Raw genomic sequence first — 27,280 nt, forward strand, 5'->3', positions numbered from 1 at the left:
TGCTTCCCTGTTTACAACAGGGAAATAAACCATAATGGCTGCAATCGGGAGAAAGGTCAAACAAAAGAAGCAGGTCGAAACACATTTGTAAACTCTGCCATGGGCAGACTTTTATTCTGTGATCCAAGCATTTGGTGTGTTTTCCTCCATCATATTATGTTGTATTTTTCTGACATAATTCATTAGATCAAGACAAACAGTAATTCAGTGCAATTGAGTAAAAGCAACCACAAAAACATGTATTCAGAGTTGAAGTTCTTATTGAGCTAGACACTAACACATTTTCAGCAAATATATCCATGGGCTACTGCAAAGAGGTTTTATTATTCTAAAAGACATTCGAGAGATAACTAACTGCAATATGTGGACACTGGTTTGCTCAAAATCCTTCTTTTGGAAGTGCATCGTTTAAATTTGGAATGCATGTACTGTATATAAAAGTGGAATGTGCAAAGGGATACGGAACATGTATTATCGTCACTATCTGTCTGTCAGGTGAGCTGTCTTTGTTTGCTTATGTGGAGTACAGTGGATGGATTCACTCCAGAGGCTCGCTGTCTTCTGTGAACAGGTCGGCGAGGTCAGCCACGGTCAGGACGGCAGCCTCCGAGTGTTTCATAGCGGTGGTGCTGTGGCTGGCGGGGAAGAACATATACAAATGCTCAAATGCCATGCAATATCTTAAATATATTTCTTTAGCTAATTCGCCTCTGTTATTGCATTTAAACTAACTTTTTAGAGATACTATACTAGATACAATTTTAGCTTTGATGTGGATCTTACCTTTTCTCTGCCGTCTTTAGCATTGCCTGCATTCTCTCTTCAATAGTGGATTTGATGAGGAATCTGTGAACAAAGGTTGGTCTAGGGCAGTGGAGAAAATGGGAATTAGAGCACTGGGCTAGTTACCATGTTTCAAAAGGCTAATGCACGCCACTATCAATGGTTTAAATGCCCCCCTTGCATTGATAAAGTGGGTTAGGGAAACCTGCCAAGAGAAAGTGCCTTGCCACCTAAACAAACAACTTTTTCTTATCGTTCTATTTTCTCCCAATTTACTCGTTGCCAATTCCTGCTGTGTACCGTGGTTCCTGTCAACGCTGCCTCTGTTAGTTTAGGGAGGGTGTACACAACCACATGCCCCACCCGATACACATGGACTCACCAGCCGCTTCTTTTCACCTGACAGTGAGGAGATTCACCAGGACAGCGTGACGCACAAGGAGGTTCACGCTATCGTCCCCAGTTCCCTCGAGGACACCCTGTCCAAGATCCCCTTCCTGTTGATCAGGCGCCCTGACCAACCAGTAGCAGTTGACAGTGCAATAACAAGGACACAATCTTGTGCTGACTTTCTGCCCGTGATCACCGCCAAATGTGTTCACATTAAGTGTTGAAAATTTTCTTTTTTTCGCGGAAGCTCATAGAAACCCTTCGGTGGTTAGCAACGATCGGGGGATCGATCATACTGGAGATAAATATTCTGTGACTAGTTGAAAAGGTAAGATAAACGAAAAAATCGCTGGCAGTCTGGGATTTATTTACTCTGGCAGTGAATGAGTTCAAACTAGAAAAAGTGCTCCTCGGAGCACAGGTCTCCGCCAGGTCAGGTACGTTATTGTGGCCTCCTGGTGGCGCTATAATAGGCCAATGTGAAAAGGGTGCCATTTATTTTTAGGTCGTTCACGGCAATCGGACACTGGAATTCATGATTTGAGGCGCCACCTGCTGGTGGCGCTATAACAGGCCAATGTGAAAAAGGGTGGCATTTCTTCCTTGGCCTAGTGGGAAAGTGTTTGTGAAATTTCACGGAAATCGCAAGCTTCGTTCATGATTTGAGGCATTTTGTTCAAAACGGACCAATCCTGCAAATTTTGGAAGCCAACCTTAGGCAATGAGGATGGAATATGGGAAATCGGACAGATCCGTGTTGATCACATGACTATAGAGATACTGTGTACAGATTTGCATGACGTTTGGATAAAATCTGTAGGAGTAATGTAAAAAAATGGGTTTTGCACAAATTGGCCTCCAGGTGGCGCTATAACAGGCCCATGTGAAAAATTTCAGAGGTTCTGAATTGGCATCCAGGGAGTGTGTGTGCACAGTTTCGCAGCGACCGGGCCAACGGTGCCAGAGATTAGCTGCTAACACACGGACAGGACAGACGGACACACACACGGACGGACAGAGGGTAAAACATACTCTCTCGCCATGCCTTTTGGCCTGGCGGAGACAATAATGTCGTTCCTGGTTCTCACTTGGTCTGGCCGATGCGGTGCACCCGGCCTATGGCCTGGAGCTCGTGGGCTGGGTTGAGGATTGGCTCCACCAGTAACACGTGAGTGGCCTCAATGATGTTGAGCCCATTGGAACCCGTATGAAGTGGAAGGAGCAGAATGTTGATCTTCTCCTCGTATTTGAATGAGCTCAGATTCTCCTGTGGATATTGAGATTAATGATGCATCAGTTCAAATACTGCAGAATAATGCTGCTGCCTTATCAAGGAGAGGAGAGGTGAGAGGAATATCTGACAGCTGCACTAATGTACTAAATAGTGGTGGGGTATGTGATGGATATGTTTATTTAGTCAATTGACTATGTAGATCCCATTTATCCATAAATAAATATCACAAATTAGATTCACACTGATAAGACTGTCCACACCAAAGTCTTTCTTGGGAAGGACAGTCAGAACCCCCCCCCCTTGAGTTTTATATAGTTTTTTTGAAAATATTTTTACTCTGTAGCACATTGAGATTTGCTTCATATGTTCATATCTTCATTATTGTCTTTCAGCATTTTATTTGTAGGCACTTTTGACAGTTAACTACATTAATACTATATATTATTGTATATTTTGTTAATTATGAGCGTAAGTTGTCTTTTCCATCTCTCTAAAGTGTTAAAAGTTGAAATCTGAGAGCAAATACAAACCTGGAATTTATGAATCCCGTTAATCTGTGAGAATTCCAAGTTGTTGTCAAACAAAGCCTTAGCGATAATGTCTAAGACACTCTGCCACTGCAGAAACAAAACAACACAGTCAACAAATAATTTAAATGATATGGACCTGTCATCGTCAAGATCTCTTCCATAACAGATTTAAGTAGGCTTTACTGTTACCGTGGAGAAGACGAGGCACTTGGCGCCGGGGTCAGTTACTTGAATCTTCTTCAGAGTTCTCACAACTGCTTCCACTTTGGTAGAGTGGCTTCCCTGATACAGTAGATACAAGCAAGGGAGTTTATATCCTAAAGCTTGAGTTATAATTTGTTGTGTGCCGGTGTTGTGTGCTGCAAATAGCTGATCTACAAGCTCACAATGCGCCGCGATGCGACGCATTGTGAGCTTATATATCAGCTATTTGCAGCACACAACACTGTCATACATAAGTTATACTTTGTTGCACAGCTGTTCCTTTCGCAGAATAAAACTAATTTTCAAGCTAACAACAACACAATGCATCACGATTTGAGTAATCGTGATATTAGCCATTTTCAGCCAGCAACACCACTGTGCGACAGAGTATACATTTGTTTGACAATGGCATGACAACTGTTGTAGTAGTGAGTAGTTAAATTTATGTAAAAAAAAACAACAAAAAAAACAATACATAAAGCAATCTTGTTGTCTAGCATCACATTCACAACTGTTTTTTAGTTGTTTTTTTCCCCAGGGAAAGACACTACTACTTTTTAAGCATGATTTATCACAGAAAATAAGCATGATTTATCACAGAAAAGATAGAAAGATAAGAGAAGATAGAAAAGTACCTTTCCACTAGGAAGACAAGATCAGATTGGATAACATTTCAATGTCAGGACTTAAAGCTTATTTTTTAACTTTAAGCCTATCATTCTATCGTGAGAAGGACATTGAGTATCTGACATAACATTTCCCATTGTGAACTGAACATGTACAGTATGTGTGGCGATCTCACTCTCAAAGGCACTGGAAATCGCCGCTAGCGTTATGTGAAATGCATTATTTTACATATTGTATAATTGTCAAAGTTGCCCTTTTATACCAACACTACTTGTTAATTGTAATACTTTATAACGGTTATAAATCATGTAACAATTATTCATGCTATTAAACATATTTTTCTATATGATTTATTCTCTATATATCTGTGCATCTATCCATTACTTACAAGCTTAGCTGACAATCAAGATCAAGAGCATAATAAAAAAGTGCCGTTCTTGACTGACCTTGACCGGGATGTCTTGGTCCTGGCTGGAGGACTGAGCGGTGAACACATACGAGATCTCAGCGTGTGACGTGGTCTGCCGACAGATGGCACACTTGATGGCACGACGCCTCGAGCCCACGCTGTATTGCTCCACGATGATGGCGATGCACTCATTACAGAAGCAGTGGCCGCACGTCAACACAGCCCACTGGAGAAAGAGAGGCAGAATGATGACTGTTAACCACCACTACACAGTCAAATCCTCAGTGTTCTTTTAAACTATTTCAACCTGGCGTCCCTATTTTGGGCATGTCATTGATAGAAAAAAATATTTCAAAAGTTGACTTTAAATTCAACAAACTAGCAAAAATAGAACAGCTATTTTAGCTATTTGTTGTGCAGTCTGCTAAGTATATAGGGCTTAAGCGGCTAACACTTTCTCAGAGTGTAAAAATTGACCTTTAAAGGGTCTATTCTTCAGAAGAAGTGTTCTGTTTGATGTATACTGTCTCTTGCTGTTCCATTTGTCTGGGTCGTTGGATAAATTGTCTTTATTGTAAGTTGTTCATCTTCCCTCTGGTGAAAACAATGGCCACTGTTGTTAGTGATTGGCTTAATCACCTATTGACCACCTCCTCCATTCACATCTACATTTTTTTTACATTACTCCTACAGATTTTATCCAAACATCATGCAAATCGGTACACAGTATCTCTATAGTGATGTGATCAACACGGATCAGTCCGATTTTCCATATTCCATCCTGATTGGCTAGATTGGCTTCCAAAGTTTGCAGGATAGGTTTGTTTTGAATAAAATGCCTCAAATCATGAACGCAGCATGCGATTTCAGTGAAATTGTCCGGGCACATTCCCACTAGGCTGAGGAAGAAATGCCACTTGAAAATGTTCAAATCAGCCTCATGGTGGCGCTATAACGGGCTGATTCGTGTTTTTACCTATAACTGCACCGATCTGCGTGAAACTTTGCACGTACTCTCCCTAGAGGCCAAGGAAAAACCTTTGCCATGCATTTTTCACATCTGCCTTTTAGAGCGCTACCAGGAGGCTGACTTTTGTAAAACAATTTTTTTGCTATTACTCCTTCAGATTCTGTCCAAAAATCACACGAATCAGTACACAGTATCTGTACACAAGTAAGACGCGCGAACGCTGGAAGCGAACGCAGATTGACTGTGGCTGCTATATTTCAACCACACTGTAGTAGTGCACTCTGGCGCACTCTGGCGGCTGTAGACAGGCAGTGCAGCTGCTGGCATTTCAGCACGGAGTTTCGAGTCACATGGGGGCGCGAGCCAATGAGAGCGTGAACACAGACACACGGACAGAGACACACACAACCCAAGCACGGTTACATAGTAAGCTCCACTTGGTCGGAGGCCAACTTCCGCGTTCGCAAAAAGGCTCAACCAGTAATTCAGAGGTCAGAGTGACCTCCTCATGAGTCAAACACCAACTAGCACCAGGTGTGTTTAATTGACTGATAGGTGTCAGCACAGGTGTAGTTTAATTTGTTTGTGAGCTCAGTACAGCTCAGGTCTTCAGAGAGTGTGCGTCTCTGACCACGTGTGAGTAGAGATTCATAGTTTATTATGTTTATTTGAAGTATATCCCACACAGTTTACTTATGTTGTATTATTGATGACACATTTGTACTGTTTGTTTAAGTTTGCCAAATACTGCATTGATATTGATTGTCTGTATGTTTTATTTTATTATTTCTCATGTAGAACCACACCCTGAGCAACCTGTAAACCGTGCCTGTGCATTCCATAAGTAAAAACCTAAAAGGACTTTTATGCCTCCCGTGTCGTAAATGACATCCCATATTGTTGACTACATAGCCCATAAACCTTCACTACAGTATCTCTATTCATGTGATCAAGATGGAAGTGTCAGATATTTCATATTCCATCCTAATTGGCTAACATTGGCTTCCAAAGTTTGCTGGATAGGTCTGTTTAAACAAAATGCCTCAAATCATGAACGTGCGATTTCGGTGAAATATTGCACACACATTCCCACTACGCCGAGGAAGAAATGCCACCCTTTCCACATTGGCCTGTTATAGCGCCACCAGCAGGTCTAATTTAGCAAAACACATTTATGGAACAAAATGCCTCAAATCATGAATGCAGTGTCCGATTGCCGTGCAAGGCCTAAGAAGAAATGGCGTCCCTTTTCACATTGGCTTATTATAGCGCCACCAGGAGGCCACAGTAACCTACCTGACCTGGCGGAGGAGACCTGTGCTCCGAGGAGCACATTTTTTAGTTCAGTTCTCAAAGTACACTCAGTTCCCACTTGACTGCCCAAGTCAGTTTTACAGAGAGGAATGACGTCTACTCCCTCCATCCTTCAATTGCCTGTCACTTTTGTTCCTGACTGACTGGTAGGAGTTCTGTTCTTTTTAAATAAACATTACTCATCACTATAAATGATGATGTAAAGATGAATTAAAGGGTGGGTAAACCGGGATGTCCTGTTGGTGATTTTACGCATCCATCAACAAATAAAGTAGCATTGAATTTGCAGAACGGTATAATATTTGCAGTTCATTTCATTAAATAATTATAAATGTTTGAGTAACTTAGAAAAGAGTAGGTCAATAATCTGTTAACTATTTTACAAAATACATTCAAATGAGTTGATCTTAAAATTTGCATCAAGTCAAATAATCACTTTTTTAAATGTGTCAGTCAAGCTCTTCATGTACGTAAATAGTGCTTACTCACCCCTTGTCCCAGAGGGCGAGCACAGATGGGACACGGTTCTGGGTTCTGTCCTCCAGTGGCTTTGTCCTGGGACTAAAACAAGATAATTTACGTGTATTTTCAGTGTGAAAAAAATTGCTGTAGGCAAGCTCTTAATTGCAATTAAAACTATTCAAAAGATGTTCAACATTTTGGTGTTATGACCTTCATTATGTATGTTTGAGGCATTGAGATAGTGATTTTGTTGTGCTATTTTTTAACAAAGTCATATCACACATTAAAGTTTAATGATTAACAACAAGAACATATTCTGTACAGACAACAAATGTTGGATATTATGGGATTGGTCATAAGAGGAAGGAGGTAGTGCAGTAATCACAAAGCATTCGTCTTCCCCTATGTGGTGAATAATAATAATAATAATAATAATCATCATCATCATCATCATAAATGGATTCATTAATGAATGAATTAATGAAATAACATTTGAGCAATTATTGAAATGGTCAGATTTTTTAAAGTCATTTCTTAGTGGCAGGCATGACATGTTTATTTACATTAGGTCGAATCCAATGATAAGGACTTCTGTTAGCTTCTGTTTTAAAAGTAGAGCGTGACTTTCTGGGCTCTAAAAATATAATAATAAAAAAAAACAATACAAAGAACAAAGCAATTGCCTTGATTAATAATGATTACTTGGGCCAAGAAGTGAACAGTAGCTTGGCAGTTTGCTTGGTTTTCCACAATGTTTGTTAAAACTAACACACTGCAATGCCACTGCTAAGATTAGTATACAGTATTTAGTATAGTGTATACTACAACAAGTAGTAGAACAAAAACAACGGGGTATTGCATAAACGGGTAGGACATGCATTCCCAACTTGCGTTGTTCCAGACTTGCATTGTTTCAGAGTAGACTGGTGCCCATTTATGAATAACCTATTGATTGTAGTATCTAACCTAACGGGTACCGCACTGGGTACTCTAACAACGGGTACGATTACTCGGACAAAAGGATTGTTAAAAACGGTATATTTAGACTTTGTACCGTTGTCTGCCACACTGTTGTTTTGTCCAGTTGTTTGAGTGCTGACATGCCCATACTGTATATGGGGATCTAGATTTGAAGGCTGTGTAGCGGCCTTAAAATTAACTGACGTTACCTTCTCAAGATTTGTGAGATAAAGAAACTGGCCAAGCTTCTTCTGGAGTTGAGACTTTGCCACTGCCTGGTCGTTTAAGAGCTTCACTCTGTTCTGCTCAACCTGAAAGTAGAACCATCAAAGAAAAGAGGACACAAATACAATGGAATAAGATGTGTGATGTGTAAACAATGTGCAAGAAATGGACAATGCCTGTTCTAAATAAGAGGTCAGTGTAACCCTGTAATTCCTCGATTAACATACTTAAGTCCAGACTACTGGTTCTCAAGTGGTTTGGCATTAGCACTTAATTAGGCAGTGATTCACAGTTTGTCACCCACCACCACTACCATTCATCTGGCTAGAGCTTTACTATTGCCACATTTTCAAAGCATTCAGAACTGTCCCATGATGTACGTTTGGACCATAAACCCCTGGTTCGTGGTTTAGACATGGGAGACATTTTATCCAAAAGAAGCTATTCAACATGGGAAACTAAATATGTCAACTTAAGACATATAAATATAATATATAGAGCATGTATATCGATAGAATAGTCAACATAACATTTCAAATATCTTGCTCACCTCATGAGGCTCTATGATATGCAGCACTTTGGGTTTGGGCTCATCAGGTAGGCGGACACGTAGCCGCTCTGTAGCCATTCCCAGCTCATCTATAGCCGACACGTGGTTCCGTAGCACCATCCAGTATTCATGTAGCACCTGAGGAGGGACACAAGAGTTCCTTCTAAGCTGGAAACAATCCATTTCCAGGACCATACAATATATTTGCACTGAGTGCACTAATATCTGATCTTTCAATGTGATAGACTAGCCAAAGAAACATGATAAAGCTGCAATCCCTTATTGATTTCACTGATCAAATTCATTTTAATCAATTAATGTGTGTGAGTGTGTGTGTGTGTGTGTGGGGGGGGTTACAAGGATTTGTTGTAATCCCTGATTTCCGATTTGTTGGATTTTTTCTTTTACTGTTTATGGGCTCACTGGAGTGGGTGTGCATGAAGAGTGTGTCATTGGCATTTCATTGGCATGTGTGCTGACAGTGTAACCACATATCATCTCTCCACTGTTCTATCATAAAATAACCAAATGGAAGCACTGGTAGCTAACCAGCATCGACCACATAGCTCCTATATCCCAAGTTCAATTCTTGCTGGAAACCTGCACTAATTGTCATCCCTCCTCTCTGCTCTCTGCTCCTGCTTTCCTGTCTCACTGTACCATTTATATAAAGAAAAAAGGCTGAACAATACGGACTAAGAATAATCATTTGTTAAGTGCTTATGATACCTTGTACTCTTTCTTCCAGTTCTCAAACAGCTCCAAGAAAGTGTTGCCCTCCTCCACCAGGTCGTGGTCCATGCGTTTAGCTTTAGCAAAAGACAAGATGGCCTTCAGGGTCCGCTCAGTCTCGCTGGCCGCCCACAGACCACGGCTGGTGGTTGGGAGACGGTCATCCACCAGCCCCTCCTCGTCCTCAATCATCTCCTCAAAGATGGCTGTTTGACCTTTAACCCTGGAAGAGAGACAGAGATACAGAGTTCTTTATTTATCCCTGGGGTATTTATTGTGATGTCACAGTAGCATGAATTGCAACACTCACAAGCAGCACAAGACCATATACATCTACTGTATACTATATAAAGATAGAATTCAAGTAGGAATAGCAATAATGAGAAATAGTTGCTGAGCAATGCAACAGCAGGTTAGTTACAAAATGTGCAAAGAGCCAACGTGAAATAAGGTGACTTATAACACATTTGCAAAGACATTTTGAAACCAGAACCAATGGGAGAGAAAGATATTCACTAAGATATCTATGGTGAATGTTTTTGTGATTCAGATGGACCTGGTGGTATTTCTCAACTTACGTGTGAGAAAACAGCTTGGATTCGTAGTCTGTGAAAAGCTCATCTGCTTTGCAGAAAACACAACTAAAATGTGTAAAAAAAAAAGAGCGAGAACAAACAGTGTGAGTCAAGTTGAAACATTAACTATGAAATTGGCAGGAACAAAGCATCAGATCTAAATTACACCAGCAAAAAAGATTTGTATTTGCAATTTGAGCTCAAAGTTAATGACTAAATCTTTACGCAAAATAGTACTAACTAAACAAGGAGCACATTGAGTTCCAAAATATGTCTGTCATACTTGTTGAGTGGCAGACGCACAGGCCTCAGGTGACAAATGGTGGCCTCCTCAATGACTTGTTTTGAAGAAGGTCCTTCAAGCTTTTTCACTGCATCCTGCACAGTCTTCTGGGACTTCATCAGATCCCCCATTTGAGTGGTGAGTAAAAACTGCAGACCGCGCCCATCGCGGAACCTATAGTGTACAAAAAAGATCAGACAACCCCAAACTATTGGCCATCTTTGTTTGGACTTATTATAATGATTTCACCTATAATAAGCTTTTCATTGTAAAACAATCTCAAAGTTCTACATGAGTGCAACAATAGAATAAAACAAAGGCGCTACCAAGGGACACAGATAACACAGAAAATAACACAAAAACAGCAATGTATTAAAGGTTTAATGACATTCACTTTTACACCACATTCAAAGTCTTTGTCCTGGTCCTTCAAAAGTGTACAAAAAGTTTTAAGTGAAAATTCAATTCCAGTGATCCATGGCAGGTGTTTTTCTCTCACATTTCTAAAGCCTTTTCAACTGCAATGAAAAAATAAATCTTTGCCTGCGGGTGTCGCTGGTGAGGGATTTTGCCTGTCAATCATCGCCTCTGCTCCGCCCCCCCCAAAGGAAAGGATAGGGGAGGGGAGGGGCGAGGAGGAGAGTGGGCGGGATTAATCGACTGTGACCTCACTGTCGAAGGGCCAAGCTCAGATTACTTTTCAGCCTAGTTATTCAGAAAACCCCAGACCACAGAAAATCCACTGAATGTTCTAAGTTCAGGTTTTTTGGGTGTAATTGAGGTCATAAAACCCCAAATAAAACATTGAAAATAAAAAAAGTGAAAATGAATGTCATGATACCTTTAACAATGTCTGTTAAAGAAATGCCCTGCATAGTGACTTGTACTGTGTGTTGATATAAGCCAATACAGAGACCAGCATTTTAAGGGTAACCGGTATGAAGAGAGAAGCTGAGAAGCAGAGTAACACTGTATGTAGGGAACTTGTCCTACCACTGAGGAACAGGTTTATAAGCTATTTGCCAGAAGTGGAGCTGTAGAATCGTCATTGGCCTGGATAAGGTCAAGAAGAAGGCTCTGATTCGTTGAATACTACATGTGTGCAAATGCAGAACATTCCATGCGGTTTATTAACGGCACAAGGCTGGATGACCGCATCAATCGAACAGACTGGGATGCTGGATTTATTGAGGGACGGCAGTATAGCCGTGGCAAGTCTGGTGGACGAGTAAGAGATGAGTACCGACAGGACTACGACCCAGCCAGAGGATGCAATGGTAAACTAGCTCAGCAGCAAAGTCTCAGAGGTGTGCGACAGTTTTTAGACACCAGAGCATTACACTTGGACAGAAAGCACATCCCTGGTTTTATCAGTTCTCCAACAGCATATTGCCACAGTTTACCTGGCCTAACAGGCTGCTGCTTTATTTGGACCACAGAGCTTGCAGGACTAATGTCTGATGCTGCAGATAATGTGGTAATAATTTCCACTGGAGAATTGCTTTTCCTCCCCGTCTTTTGTGTTGCTTCAATCCCATCCCTGCTGTTTACTTACACTATTGTACAGAGATTATTGCTACACTCAGTTTTTTATTCCCTAAGAGTTTAAATGGTTCAGTGACTAATTTTGGCAGTTTTTGATGTACTACTGTGGAATATTTGAACCATATCTCCCCTATTAAGTATTGTGTTTTGGATCACTGGTTTTAGTATAAAGTTACCAAGTTTGTTTTGCGAAGACATTCAAATGCTATTCTCCCATATGTTTCTGTAGATCTGTTGGCCTTTCATTCTTTGCCACCTTAGAAACCTTTTGATCCATTGTTTGGAAGGGCACCCTGGGCCTTCTTCACCTGTTATTCAAAGTTGAGTGTTTACAGTAGAACAGTAAAAAATAGGGGGTTGAAATAACCCTTTTGGCCAGATCATTGTTATCTCTGAGTTCATTATCATATCAATTATCCTAGTTCCTTTCTTGAGAAGTTGCCAGTCTGACTACTGCTCACACACAAAGCGACAATTTAATGTCTTCAAGTTCATCGAACCAAAGTCTACAATCACTAACGTATACAGGTTCTTGGATTCATTCAAAAGTTAACATGTTGAGTAAGATGGTTTACAAAGTGTCATGTGGAAATATGGTTTAAAGTAGAATACATGTTTATCCCTGTTATGGCTATTCTCTGTAAATGCAAATTGGTTCAACCACTGACTGGGAGTGCTGAGTTTTGGGTTGTCCAGCCTCCAGCTTGGTTGAATGTGACTGGTCAAATAAGAACCAGAGGAGGAGTTGGAAAGTTAGGGATGATCTCTTGACTGAAAGGTATAAATTGTATTGATTGATGTGATTTTGTGTGCTCTGTGTCATTCGATCCAAGGACAGACACCTTGCTGTAATCGCTGTCTTGCAAATAAAGACTTACAAAGTATCTTCAACTCTGACTCAAGACTCTCTTCCAAGGCAGGCCTGCGACCTTATCACTGATAATATACGACATAAGTGGTGTGTCCGAGAACAAGGATAATGGCACCTCACAAAATTACCTTGTTTGGTACTACTGTTCATGTTCAATTTAAAATCATGTTTTTAGAGGAGAATTAGTTATCGCTTATTTGCTTTTATGTAATTCGTTGTATCTCAATCTATATGTATATACCGGTATATTGTCTTTTAATCAAAACAGATTAAGAAAAAACCCAAGCTCATGGAGAGCATTTCATAGAAGGGTGGGGTTGAGCTTTTAGCTCAATTCCCATTAAAGAATAACTAAAATTAAATGTTAATTTTCAGTCAGGCTTGCATACAGTACATAACCACTACTTTATAGTTTCATGTTAATTTTCAGTCAGGCTTGCATACAGTACATAACCACTACTTTATAGTTTCTTATCTTTCATACAGTATGTCACTTTTGTATTTTAATTGGCAGAGTTTCTGTACAGGATGTTGTCATAGCTGTGAGAGAAGATGATGTCAAATTCTAATCTCATCTTATACAACAGACGTATAACCAATTAAACCCGCTAGACCTTTCTCTTTCAACACCAAATCCCTTTGGTGTAGCCGTTCTACAAGCACACAACGCGTCACTATTTTTGGCTAACGTTCCCCCCAGAATATGGATACTGGTGTTCAAGTGGTTAATTACTTGTCAGCCATGGAGAGCTTGTGGGCTTGCTGTTTGTAGCTTGATGTCAGTTCGTTATGGATGCGGGAAACCAGATCGTCATCTATGGAGGACCGGATGGCTTTCTCTATGACGTCCAACCACCAGGGAGAGCGCAGATTTACCTGGCAGATGAAATGGGATCATTTTAAAAGACTAAAATTGTTTTATGCATGTATATTTTAGACATTCAGCCAATACTCGTACCCAGAGCGACTTATAAATTCTATTACTATACTAATATAGAATATACTATACTGTTTACTATTATAACGAAACTACTGCTCATGTGACAGTAAAAAATATTGTATTTACGTAATTCATTCATAAAGTCACACTGCTGCTGATGGAACCATCGATTTTTCAAACATTTCAGGTAACAATTAAATTCCTATAGAGTGCTTTGGGAAGAAACACATCAATAACAGCTTGATTATTTTATTCATCACTCCTCAACAGTATAAACCATACTGTACAAGTAAGACGCGCGAACGCTGGAAGCGAACGCAGATTGACTGTGGCTTCTATATTTCAACCACACTGTAGTAGTGCACTCTGGCGCACTCTGGCGGCTGCATACAGGCAGTGCAGCTGCTGGCATTTCAGCATGGAGTTTCGAGTCACATGGGGGCCAATGAGAGCGCGGCAGACACAGACACACACACACACACACACACTCACAACCCGAGCATGGTTACATAGTAAGCTCCACTTGGTCGGCTTCGCCGCGCCTCCTTCCGCGTTCGCAATCAAATATAATGATTGGCTAAAGAGCAAATAGCATGCCACTGCAGATACAAACTGTACGAAAGAGTGATATAAAGGCATTCTATTACTTTGCGTTTGAGCTCTTTGATGTTCTGCAGCACAGGTTGGAGACCCTGGTAAGCATCAGCCACCTCAGAGTTGTATTTGGTCATGTAGTGCTGCCGTAGCTGCTCTGCCTGCAAAATACAGTGATGGGCGATTCGATCACAGAGGGCATTCATATGTAGTAATGATGTATACAAATATATGAACATATATTCAATTGGCATAACGACTAAATTGGGGAGAAAATGGGTAATAATAAAACATATATATATATATATATATATATATATATATATATATATATATATATATATATATATATATATATATACGGTATATGAATATATGCCCCAATATAAATGTAGTAAAACATAGTGATATACTGTAAGGATGAGTGGTACTAAAGGGTCATTCCCAGGTTTTCGATCAATGGCTCAAGCATAAAGCCTCATTTATACGCTCTTCTAACCACATCGCGCACTGAAAATAACTAGTTATCAACACAAAATAGATGAGGTCTAATAATGGTGTGGCTTCCCTGTGGATCCCTGACGTCATGATGATGACGTCAAATATGGAGGGACAGCAGGACAGTAGATCTGACTGAGATCTAGGACCCTTCACAAAATGTGAAACATATTCACACATACACACAAACAAATTAGGCCATCTGTGTTTAAAATGTATGCACTTGTGCTAAAAAGTAAGATGTGGTATGTTATGTCATTGGATAAAATGACCGACAAATAATATAGGCTTTGACTGATCAAAGACATCACCTCCTCACTCAGCCGGTCATCTCTCAGAGTAGGAGGTATCCCAGGGTGCTTTGCATTCAGCAGTTCACAGCAATTGTGGGTGGCATGTAGCCTCTGTTTAACAAAGACAGCAATGACAGAACCATGTCAGGTCAAACACACAGTAAAATCCTCAGTGGTCATTCAACTCTGAAGAGTGTACAAATGGAACCGAATGGACCAGTAAGGCACGGGTCCATTTGTTATATTAACACTCGATTTTACTGTGCAGATTAATTTACATAACTTACAAGTTCATATGATATGTACTTAAAACAGGTTTGTAAGATATTTACGTATATATTATATGGTAAAAAAAAACAACAACAAACAAAAAAGCATACTTCAATCTGTACAAAATAAATGTTGTCTTGCAAACCACCCAATATCCTTTTCATTTCACGCCATTGTCTTATAAAATGTTATTTTTTTCCAAATGCAGTGGTAAAGTCCCTGCCCACCTCCACGGAGGTTGTGGGTTCTAATCCACCGTGGTGCATCCGGCTTTGTCTGGCATCTATGCGAACACAATTGGCCCATGTTGGCGGAGGGAAGCCTGGCGGGGAGGGCGATACTGGTCATTGCACATACACAGGGAGTGTTGGGCGGGAGGAGTAGGACGAAGGCCCTACGTCCTCCCGGTGGGGGCTCCTCACTAACGGGTGAGTCAGTAGGATACAACAGCGGTGACAACACAGAAATGTGTGTGGGGAGGAATTCATTAGCACTAACGACTGCTATGTGATGCGAGAGTGCGGTCTGGCCAACACCAACTCGGGACTAACGACCTAAAAAGGGGGTTAAAAAGAATTGGCTACTCTAAATAAAATACATAAAAAACTAATGACAGAATGAAACTCAAATGATTATCAGAGATTAAAAAAAAGGAAAGGAAAAGAAAACACATAACGGGGATACCTGCAAGGAATCCGTTTTCAGCCTGCCTTTGTGTTCCTCTGATGAGCGGAGCACTTCTCTGTACATCTCCACCGCCTCTGCAAACTCATCTGCAGGTGTCAAAGGTCAATAAACATCATTAGCAACATTCAATGACTTTACACATATAAACCTATTGAGATCTCCTCTATACAAACAGCCCAGTACCACTCAGCAACAAAACATGTAAACAGAGTGAAAAGGGCGCTAAAAGCAGGTGGGGGGGTACGATACGTTGATGAGATCATGCATTCTGTGTTTCCCATTTCCCATGGGAAACACCAAGTGGGGCGGTACACTATTTAGAGAAAGCAAGGGGGGTTTCGTACCTCTGATAATGTGGATTCCGGCCAGGCCATTGAGAGCGCACACTAATTGTCTGTGGGCTTCTTCGCACTCTACTCGACATTTCTTCTGCAAGGACTTCAGGAGTTCTTCCATCGTCATGGTGCTGAGGGGGTAAAGGACACAGACAAAACCCACTTAGCAACCCATCCAGCTCAAATTACAAGGGAAAAGGAGAGTGAGTAAGATTTTACCCCCCTTTTTGCCATAAGGGGGGTTATTTGCCACAGGCTTTTGTGATCTATTATTGTTGATAATACTGTGATACTCTATTCAGACTAGGTATAATTGTTAATTATCCGACACAGCTGTGATCCAACATAAACATAAAAAAAAGAAAATATTGAATTGAATTTGCTTTAGTTTAATTTATATAAATGTTCAGAATGACTTACATGAAGTGAGCAGATTTTATCTCCTGATTTTAGCAGGATGGACAACTTGACGAGTTTCACCTACAGTAATGTTTATACTGTAGCAAATTAGCAATGGTTCTCAAACTATTGAATTTCAACAAACCCCATAACTCTGAGGGTAACAGACTTGTAAGGGTCCATTTGGAAACCACCCAAGTAACCTTAAGGGTCCCTGGACCCCACTTTGAGAACCACTGGTATATAGGACAGTCGCTCGGCTGTTTACAGCATCTACCTTTTCTGCAGAGGTAGGAACTCCCCCCTGACGGCCTGTGGGTGGCAGCAGGCCTGGCGGAGTCTCAGGAGCGGGTACAGGATGGTGCTGACGGTACGTCGGTCCAGGCTGCCCAGCTTCAAGCTCCAGTCAGAGATCTTCCTGAGCTTGACCAGTGCATCCTGAGAGCAGACCTCATGCTGGCGGTGGTAGAAGTGGCCCTCCACAGGGGAGAAGTGCAGCCAGTGCACCTCCTCTGTCTGAGGGGGGATCTGGATCTGGGAAAGAACAGCAACATAGAGTAAGGAAGGTTTGATTTAGTTGAGTGTATTTGCACAAAGATGGAATGCAAGAAAGAACTGAGGAGTGATAAAATGCTAAGAGAAAAGATTTACAAAAATTACAAACTTGACCAGGAGAGATAAAATCTTTAACAAACATCTCCCACACCTCTAGAAAAAAAAGAAGCAAATGCACAACTCTAATGAACATATTGACACGGCGGCACATTTTGCTCTTACGTTGTATGTATGAGGAAAGCAAAATGGCCGCTGTGTAGCTCAATTCAGAAAACAGAAAACGTGAAACGAGAATGGTGTAACATACAAAAAAAAGTTATGTTGTTTTTTACAGCAAATATATGTGTTAGCAAATAACCACGCAACATCAGGACACTTTAGATGGACACAATACAGATGTATTTTCTTCTGTCACATTAGCTAACCAGTATCCATCAAAGATTTGTACAATATAATAATGGCACATTAAATTGCGCAATGTATTTTTACAACCTACCTGATCAATGACATCTTTTTTTGCCGATCGCCAAAGCAACTGACCAACCAGGTTGTACAGAGGCTCTGTGTCTCCACGGCGATAAGGACGGTACAGCAGCTGGTCCCACCAGTGTTTCACCCAGTATGGATCAACCCCCAGGAACAACACAAGGCCATAAAGGTCTACGTAAAGCAAAACAAAATCAGTTTAGCCCTATAACGCCAAACGTATCATATATGATACACACAACTAATTATTTTTTAATAAATCAGTGTAATCAATACTTGGACAAAGAACCTGTTGTATCATATCTGACACATCCCCACTTCCCCCTGGACCATACCATTTGCACTGCAGGTAGTTACAGAGCCTCAGGTGGTCTGACCCAAAATGGCTGCCATCAACTAAACAGGAGAGGTTGATGCACTACTAACAAACAATTATTTTTTAAGCAGTTCCGGTACGTTTTCCTAGTATATCTTTACTAATATTTTGAAATAAGTGTTGGATAACTTGAATGCACTTATGAGCTCTCAAAATTTAGCATTTGAGTTTGTTTTTTATGATGTCAAAAGTGTTTGTATCATATTTGATACTACAGGTCTATAGTCCTTTACGATGTCAAAGTTTTTGTATCATATTTGATACTACAGGTCTAAAAGAAATGTTAAAGTTGTTAAAGGTTTAATGACATTCACTTTTATACAACATTCAAAGTCTTTGTCCTGGTCCTTCAAAAGTGTACAAAAAGTTTTAAGTGAAAATTCCATTCCAGTGATCAATGGCAGGTGTTTTTCTCTCACATTTCTAAAGCCTTTTCAACTGCAATGAAAAAAGAAATCTTTGCCTGCGGGTGTCGCTGGTGAGGGATTTTGCCTGTCAATCATCGCCTCTGCTCCGCCCCCCCCAAAGGAAAGTATAGGGGAGGGGAGGGGCGAGGAGGAGAGTGGGCGGGATTATTCGACAGTGACCTCACTGTCGAAGGGCCAAGCTCAGATTACTTTTCAGCCTAATTATTCAGAAAACCCCAGACCACAGAAAATCCACTGAATGTTATAAGTTCAGGTTTTTTGGGTGTAATTGAGGTCATAAAACCCCAAATAAAACATTGAAAATAAAAAAAGTGAAAATGAATGTCATGATACCTTTAAAACCGACTTGAAATGTAATTTGTAATACCCCTTGTATCAAATATGATACAACAAATAAATGATACAAAGGAATGTAAAAAAAAAAAAAAAAACTTTAAAGGGACACTTCACCGAAAACTTATTTTAACCCATTTTAATGAAGTTTAGGACTCAAGAAACAAGATCCTGTTTTTTTTTTTGTGTATAATCCGTGTTTTTAGATATCTAGTAATCTTCGAGTACATCGTGACGTTATTTACGTCACGAGAGTTAGGTCTCATTCCTTTCCGCACTACATGTCTCGGCGCGTCTCAGTCAGACCAGCTCCAAAGAATGGGGTGTCCCTAACACTTCGTTCAACCTTCTTTCCCCACTCGGCCACTCCCATTAGCTGCGGCCAGCGGGCAACCCCCCTTGCAGAGTGAGGCATTACTTTACCTGATTTATCTTCTGATAGTTGTACTTGAATGTTGACATGAAATAATAATCCTGTGTAGTGTTTCATAAACGCAAGCTTGGAAAAAAAAATACAGCGTGGAGTGGCAGCGCTGGTAAACAAACACCGTTGCGAAAGGCTAGGATCATAATACAAAGGATAAGACAGTGATGTCATACTATGCGACACGGAAGTAGAACTGCATAAAGATACCACGGATTTGTCAGTGATATGACATCGCTAACGAATCCTTGGACATATATGTAACTAGATGAACGTGTGCAAGGCACAGCCAGTGTTGCCAGATATTGTGAGAGAAATAAGCAGCCAGGTCTATGAAAACAAGCCCAAAAGAAAAATAACTATGCCAAGAGCACTTTACCTAGACATGGGATATTATATATTTGAAAATTGCCGATCTACAAGCTCACAACGCTTCGCGACCCATTGTGAGCTTGTAGATCTGCTATTTACAAAATAATCTTGAGGGGGAAAAAGTGCAAAATGTGGAATATTTTTGACACATATTTGTTAGGGGCTCCCTGCCACAAATTATAATTTCAGATGGAGGTCTGTGGAAAAATACATGAACATGTTTGAGAACCACTGGTTTAAACAACAATCAAAACATTTGGAAACAAGCCCAAATATCAACTACATTTTAGAAAGAAGCCGCTTATAATAAGCAGACATGGCAACACTGGCATGCTGTTTGGATGTTATTGTTGGAGATCACACCCACATGCAACCTCCCCTCCCCACACTAGGAGGGGCAGTGCACCAAAGCATTATGGTCATTGTAGTAATGCAGCAGTCCAGTCAAACCCTAGTCAAACACACAGATTTCATAAATTTTCTGGCCATAGGTTGCAAATTTTAAATTGCGCTACTGTTATCTACTACAAATACTATTACCATTGAGTGATTGCAGTTTCTTCCAGGGGTGAAATGCTCCTTAAGACCCAATAAAGTGTCCCTTTTCAAAATTTTCTGACCTTTCCTTCATAGTTCAGGGGGAACATTTCAGAACTATAATTGTCATCCATCTTCATAAAAGGCTTCATAAGAGAACTTGTTTTTTGTCCAAAACTGGAGTCTATGGGATTATGTTTGCATTGATGTCAATGCAAACACGTATAAAGCATAAAGTCAAGCCTCATTAGAGATTACATTTAGATATACTACTCACCTTCCAATCCTCTCTGGACTGGAGTACCACTGACACACCATCGATTAACAGATGCCAGGCGCAGAGCCATTTCTGCTGCCTGATTAGAGGGGGGGGGGGGGGCAAGAAAAAGAGCATAAACTTACTGAAAGAAAGAAAATGACAGAATTGTATAAATCAGTTGTATAGAGACACACGGCCGGAAGCGGAAGGCCTACAAATCCACGCCCACTTTTGACACTCGGGGTCCGTTAGAACGATGAACTGCAGCTCTCAATGCAATCTCTATGAGAGGCATTGTAAAATACCGTCATTTCACTGGTTAACTACTGAGGCTGTAGCGATTTTTTTTGTGTTCTAATAATCTGTCCCATTTGTTTAATTTGTCCTTTTTAATGTCCCATATCTTTCATCTCGATATACTACCCACAATATACTATAATATACTCCATCAGTATGTCAAAACCGCTAGCATCGGAGATCCAGACTTTAAGTGGTCGCATCACGGACGCATCCCTTGAGGTTTTCAATACCCAGAAAACTGGCGAAAGTGGCCGTTTTCAATAGGTTTTGGTCATTATCTCTGGAACAGAAGGTCCAATCTGCTCAGTTCAAAGCTTGTTGGATGCGTGACTTTGAGGACATTAAGCACGCAATGACACATTTTCTGGTTATTTTTTTTTTTAGGGGAGGCGAGATCTTAGTTGGGCAGTCGACCGCCTCTCCTGCCTCTAAAGTGGGTACGCTGTCGGTCGGCGCTCGGCGCTCGTAAAGACAGTGATGTCACTGAAATGCCTGTCTGCTGTCTACCCTCTGCTGTGTTAGCATTATGGGTAACTCGTTAAAGTGGCAAATTAAATGTGAAACACATCAACTATTAAGAAAACAAGAAGATATGTTGACAAAGACACTCCATACATTTGGAAACATATTTTTATTTAAATCAATATCGTCTTCAGTTAATGCAGGATCATTTTAAAAGTAGGCTAACTTTCATATCCTCTCATAGGGAATGCATTGGCAGCTGCAGTTCATCGTTCTAACGGACCTCGAGTAGCGGCGCTGTCTCAAAAGTGGGCGTGAAATTTGTAGTCCCCGTGTGTCTCTATGTGTCAGGGTGACTGGATGTTCTGGCCAAGTTAAAATTTATTCATTTTAGACCATTTTAATAGCAGTTACAATGAAATATAAGACCAATTTCACCAGGGAAATAAACATGAAACAAAACTTTGAAAAAAATACACCTCTGTATGACGTTGGTGGATTTCAAATCTGTGACTCAACGGGTTTTTAAAACCTCTGAGGCTGAATTGTAGACCTAAACACGACTGTACATGTTAACTGTAATTAAGACTTTTTAAGACCAGGAAATTGATAAACACAATTAAGAATTTTACAGGACCAGCAGGCAACACATTAATAATGGCAAATTTATACTTGTATCACCAAAATAACTGGAAATTATTTTTTCCTTCTTTAAAAAAAAAAGCTGAGGCATAATGGTGTTACAACAAAGTGTAAATTTGACTTTTTCAGGAACAGCAGCTGTCTGTCCATCTCACCTTTGCAGTGGTGCATTCCACCATCTGAGCTTCATCCAGACAGATGCGCCACCACTCCACGGCCACCAGGGGGCTCGGCACCGCCATGTAGCGCTTCTGGTTGCGGAAGCGGCGTCCATCCTCACTGTTGCAGTGTGGGATGTCGACATAGTTGAGCTCCGAGCGAAGCACATCATAAGTCGTGATGACCACGTCCTGCTCAGCCAGCATGTGAGGCTGGATGAAACCATGCTTCTTCACACCTTGGTAAACCTGAGACAAGTCAGGTAAATGGATTTATGACATAACTTTCAAATATATGTCAATTTGCAAAGAGTCAAAGGGCACAAATACTTTGCATAAAAATAAAATAAATTAAGTTAAGGCAAACGTGTACAGTAAGTGGGCATGTGAACTCCAGAGGGCAGCACCCGGGAGTCTTTATGAATAATGAACAAACAACTGACTAGTGAGGAACTATAGGTCTTTATAATCACTAATGAACACAAAAACTAAACTAAATTATTGACATCTACAAATCAAGCTACTTACTAGCACTCGAAGTGAGGAGGAGCTGATGTGTCTGTTGATCTCCTCCACCCACTGGTGGCAGATGGAGCTGGGAGAAATGATGAGAGTGGCGCCCGTGGAAACAGGCTTCATGGCAACCAGGCAATGGGGGCAGTAAAAAGGAGTGGTTTCCAAGCTCTCCTCTTTGTAGTTGACGCAGTCGGCATGCTGCCATAACTGACAGTTCATACACTGGACGCGGGCCTTGCAGTCGATAATGCCCAGCTCACCACAGATGCACTCAAAGCGGTAGTCTGGGGTGTTGAAGGGGACCACGGATGACCGGGTGGGGGGTGACGTCTCCTCTCCCGCGTCCAAGAGCGTAACGTCTCCCTTTTCCTCGGATAGGTCCTCCGTTGTCTTTGTATCAGCGGTTTCTGATTCGGTTATATCCTGCGATGCCTTTGAAGTCTGTTTGACGTCTTCACCTGCAGGGTCTGTTGTATAAACAGGGGAAGCATCCTGGGATGTGTCCAGACACAAACAGTCATCTGTTTGATCTGCTCTCTCTTCAAATGTCTTGTCCTGGTCACACATCTTGCTGATTTCCTCATCTACAGGGCGTTCAGAGACAGGGGAGCTCTGCGGGTTTTCTGCAGTCTGTGACACCACATCCATATTCTCCTTTACTTTTCTCTGTGACGTCCTCCTGGGCGAGCTTGCTTTGTTTTTGGAGTTCTGACACAAAAACAAAACATGACAGAATTCCCTTTAGATGCAGCAAGAAAGTAACATTTACAGCAAAACACATCCATCTATCAAAAGGTTTCTATTCTTACCGACTTGGCTGCCCCTGCCAACATCTTCTTCGTTTCTTTGTAGTTCTTTCCTAGCTTGAATGAGCCTGCTAAACCGCGACCTTTAACACGATCCACTACACCTTCATCTATCAGCTTTGCCAGGGTCTTCCTGATGTGGTTGCGGTTCTTTAGGAGGTCATAGTGGTAAGTGGTTCGGATGTAGGTAAAGATGGCGTTCACAGAGGCTCCTTTGCCTGTTCTCATCTCCTTTATTGCAGTGAGCAGCATAACACGGACAGCTACAATAAAGAGTTATAAAACTGTTATGTGGAAGTTTAGCAGACAACAGGCAGTGCTTTAAAAGCTAGTTCTAAACAACTATTTTGACCAAAATAAGTGACTTACTAGGATAAGAAATCTTCACTTTAGGCTGAGCTTCTGACCTGCAGTGGATAAATTCATCTTTTTCCAATGGAGGGGGTATAAAATAATTCACAGATTGTCCCTGTGAAACAATGAGAGGCAAACAAATGTATTAGTTCATCAATAAATCAATGTTTCTGAGCAAATATCAAAAGAGTAAATGTTTTTTTTACATTTCTACTGATTCAGTGGTCTTTTTCCGCTTAACAAGCATACATTTGCACATATTCACACTTGGCTTCTCATAACAGTCTATTGCTGTTGGCCACTAACTAATTCTACTGAAGCAGCCTGGATTGCTCAAGGAATCAGAATCAGAATCAACTTTATGCTCATATCACAAGTTTACGGGTGTAAAACAGTGGGTGAAATTAGTTTTTGTGCAAGCTCCATCGTTTTTGTTATTTCCAAAAGAGTAAGGGAAGAAGAAGAAGGGGGGCAAGGGGAAGAGAGGGAGAGAGATCAATAAAAACAAACAAATTATCTACCTGGCACCTTGCCTTAAATTGTTGAGTGAAGAAAGAGCTCTACTGATTTGTCAACCCAGATTTCAAGGCCACTTCTTGACATTTCTTAGGTTCTCACCTCAGGTAAGGTGAGGGTCTCCTGCTCCAGGCCCTGGCGAGTATTAAACAGGATGAGTGCCAGCACTTCCACCGTCTTTCCGAGTCCCATCTCATCAGCCAGGATCCCCCCAGGCCACTCCACACCTGCTAGGGGATACTCCCGTATCAGGCTGAAAGACGCATTAGCACAGTAAGTACAAATATACAGTACTTCCACTATTATGACAATGTACAATAAATGATTATTAAAAAATGTTTAATGGAATCTGGAAGTGAGAAAAAAAGAAATATACAGTGGATACAAACAAAATAAATAAAGATAAACATGCAGTCACAAAATACATCTGAACAAGGTGAAATACACTAGAGGTCTTACCAGCCAGTAAATGGGTTGTAGAACAGCTTCTTTCCACATAAGGTGATCAACTCACGCCATAAGAAATGCAATGACTGCTCTGTAAATTAAATGTTTGTTATTCAGCTACAATAATTGTGCATTACACATTTAGTCAGCTTATAGGTCTCTGCTGTTGACACTTTTTACCATCTGCATACAATGTATCTGAAAAGGTAAAGTGATTATCTCCGGGGTGTGTTAGTAGCTGACCGGATAGTGCAACCACATACAGTAATTACAATGTCCCTGGTTCCCAACATTTTTCAAAAAGATCCACAAGCTCATAGATTGGCTATTTTCACAATTCGTCATACAACAAAGTATATAGGGCTTAAGATTTTTCATATTGTCTGTGAGATCAGGAGAAACACACCTTTAGGGGAAGTGTTCTTGTATTTTTCTCTCCTCAGCATCCAGTTCACAGCCTGGCTCTGATAGGGCCTGAGAACTGGTATCAGAGCCTTGTGCTGGACATCATAAGTCACCTCCTGAAAGTCTCGCTGACGCAGGTGTCTTACGTAATCGTAGAGCTCCTCAACATTCTGCCTCTCAAGATCGGTGTCACACTCCTCTTCCTCACTCTCTACTACCTCTACAGGGAAACAATGCAGCAGAAAAGAATGCAGGTTTTATTTTTATCTCGTGTTTATTCAACGCAAGTTTATTTAAATATTAAGTATCAACCTGCTACATAAACATACAGGTATGAACACTGAGGAGCTCCGCTAGATCACATTAGCATTAAGGGGGGCCTCAAAAGGCAAAAGTGGAAATTAATGCTGTTGTTAACATAGTACTGTATTTAAATGGGTTAATTGGTCAAGAGTCACTTACCTGGAATAATGAAGTCATAGAAATACTCCATTAACTTCTGCATCACTTGGTTTGCCTTCTTTAGCCGAGCGTTTCCTTCACTTAGGAACTCTGGTTTTCCGAGTCCAGGTTCCAGCAGGTATATCCCCACCTGCAAGTTGCAACATGAAGTAGCAAATCAGAATTTAAAGAATGAAACGATGTGACCGGGTTCACTACAGCATCCCATTGTTAGTAAAACTGGTCACAACCAGAGTCAGTAGTCAACTAACTAAACAAAGACATACAAACTATTGGAAACTTAATCCAGCATCCATTGTCAAGGAAATACCTTGCATGACATCATGGTTAGAAGTCAAAAGCAGCATTGTACATGATATTCTCTATCATACATGCCTTGACAGAGTCTTCTTTTGCCTGGTGGCACAACTGTACAACCCTCCTCTTCTGTAACCAGTCTAGGTCCTCCACCAGGATTCTACTGAGGCTACACTCTGCTGTGCACGTCTCATCTACAGATTTTGCGTCAGAGCTCTGTTCCTCTTGGCTGGTGAACGTGAGGCATAGCTGTTCTCCCATCCGGTGGAGGGTGAAAGCCCTCTGTTCACAGTCAGAGGGGACCCAGGCAGGCCGGATGCTGAACTCCCCTATCAGTGCCTTCCAGAGGTGATCCAAGTTAGAAACAGGCACCACGGAGAGTGCCAGGAGTGCTGAGAAGGAGGGTGCATCCAGTGATGTGCTAGGGAGCTCCTCGCCTTGTTCTGAAAAAGTTGCAGGGATGGAACAGCTCGCCTCTGTGTCCTCCTCGCCAGTTGAGTGGACGGGAGTAGGGTCAGCAAGGAGAAGGGAGCAGGTGGGAATCTGTTCATCTCCCTCAATTTCTTCCCTCTTCCTGTCCTCCAGCATGTTCCAGTTCATCCTCTTTTTGGCCTCTTCATCCACCCTTACCGGCGGAGCCCTCTTTCTCCGGCTACTCATGATGAAATGCTACAAGAAAAGAAATGTAAAATTGACAGCCACCACACAATTCTTAGTTATATATTTCATGAATAAAGTAATCTACAGTATTTGTCCTTTTCTCAGGTTGAATATCAATAAGCCACTGTTGTACTGACTGTGGAGGTTGTAATGTGGACGGATGATGATGGTGGATTGAAAAACATTCATACTATAGCTATCAAGTTTACTCATACAAAAATAACAGTTAAAAGTGAGAATAAACTTCAAAGTCAATCAGACCGCAAATTCGATGAATAGAATACACAGTGACAGGACCCCAATGGAAACATGCCATAGTGCTTTCTTGAGTTTTAATCCTTTTAGCATCCTTACTGTATGGAACTGTACCTCTGTGCTTTATTTGCAAACTGTTAATAAAGTATTCAATCAATCAATCAATGTTTGTTTAACAAAACGTAACATTATCTTCTCTCGCTCTGCACATTTGATATTATAACAAAACAAGTACACTACTATATTACATTAATACACATGTTATAACAGACTGATGCTCTGATATGTAATGCCAGCCCTCTTCAATTTACTAACAAGAAGAAAATGCAGAAACGTTTACTTTTTAGTCGCTCTCACACAGACGCATCGGCTCCGATCACAATATCGAACGATCCTCTACTTAGGGATCGCAGGAATTCATTCTTAATTGCAGCATTAATGTGTTTACTGTTATGTATACAAATGTTCAATGTTGCTGTCCACCATTTTTAAACACAGGAAGTGAGGTCAGAGCCGGTGATGTGCAGTACCGGTGGGATGCACTAGATGG

General features: G+C 41.0%; 1 protein-coding gene across 1 annotated transcript; it reads right to left on the reverse strand.

Annotated features, from left to right (window-relative positions):
* shprh (SNF2 histone linker PHD RING helicase) lies at positions 1–27,208 on the reverse strand. Its single transcript, XM_080415143.1, has 30 exons — positions 27,071–27,208; positions 25,894–26,484; positions 25,519–25,648; positions 25,058–25,276; positions 24,664–24,742; positions 24,307–24,457; positions 23,704–23,803; positions 23,338–23,597; positions 22,541–23,236; positions 22,010–22,261; positions 20,469–20,547; positions 17,732–17,895; positions 16,958–17,214; positions 16,291–16,412; positions 15,944–16,032; positions 15,008–15,100; positions 14,252–14,359; positions 13,398–13,540; positions 10,249–10,422; positions 9,969–10,031; positions 9,388–9,613; positions 8,659–8,796; positions 8,093–8,194; positions 6,951–7,022; positions 4,215–4,403; positions 3,127–3,219; positions 2,938–3,024; positions 2,262–2,440; positions 784–864; positions 1–635 (listed from the first exon to the last, which is right to left on the reverse strand). The coding sequence occupies exons 2-30, from the start codon at positions 26,473–26,475 to the stop codon at positions 539–541; spliced, it is 5,025 nt and encodes a 1,674-aa protein (XP_080271269.1). The 5' UTR covers positions 26,476–26,484; positions 27,071–27,208; the 3' UTR covers positions 1–538.
* Between the last annotated feature and the right edge of the window lie 72 nt (positions 27,209–27,280).

The sequence above is a fragment of the Gymnoscopelus braueri genome, assembly GCF_963280865.1.
Source record: "Gymnoscopelus braueri genome assembly, chromosome: 19".
NCBI lineage: Eukaryota > Metazoa > Chordata > Actinopteri > Myctophiformes > Myctophidae > Gymnoscopelus > Gymnoscopelus braueri.

Bases quoted from the DNA above. Each gene is read 5' to 3' on its own strand.
- shprh (XM_080415143.1), bottom strand. From the start codon at position 26,475: ATGAGTAGCCGGAGAAAGAGGGCTCCGCCGGTAAGGGTGGATGAAGAG. The intron at 16,033-16,290 runs GTACGAAACCCC...TGACACCTGCAG, and splicing joins CGGAATCCACATTATCAGAG to ATGAGTTTGCAGAGGCGGTG. The intron at 3,025-3,126 runs GTAACAGTAAAG...TTGTTTCTGCAG, and splicing joins AGTGCCTCGTCTTCTCCACG to TGGCAGAGTGTCTTAGACAT.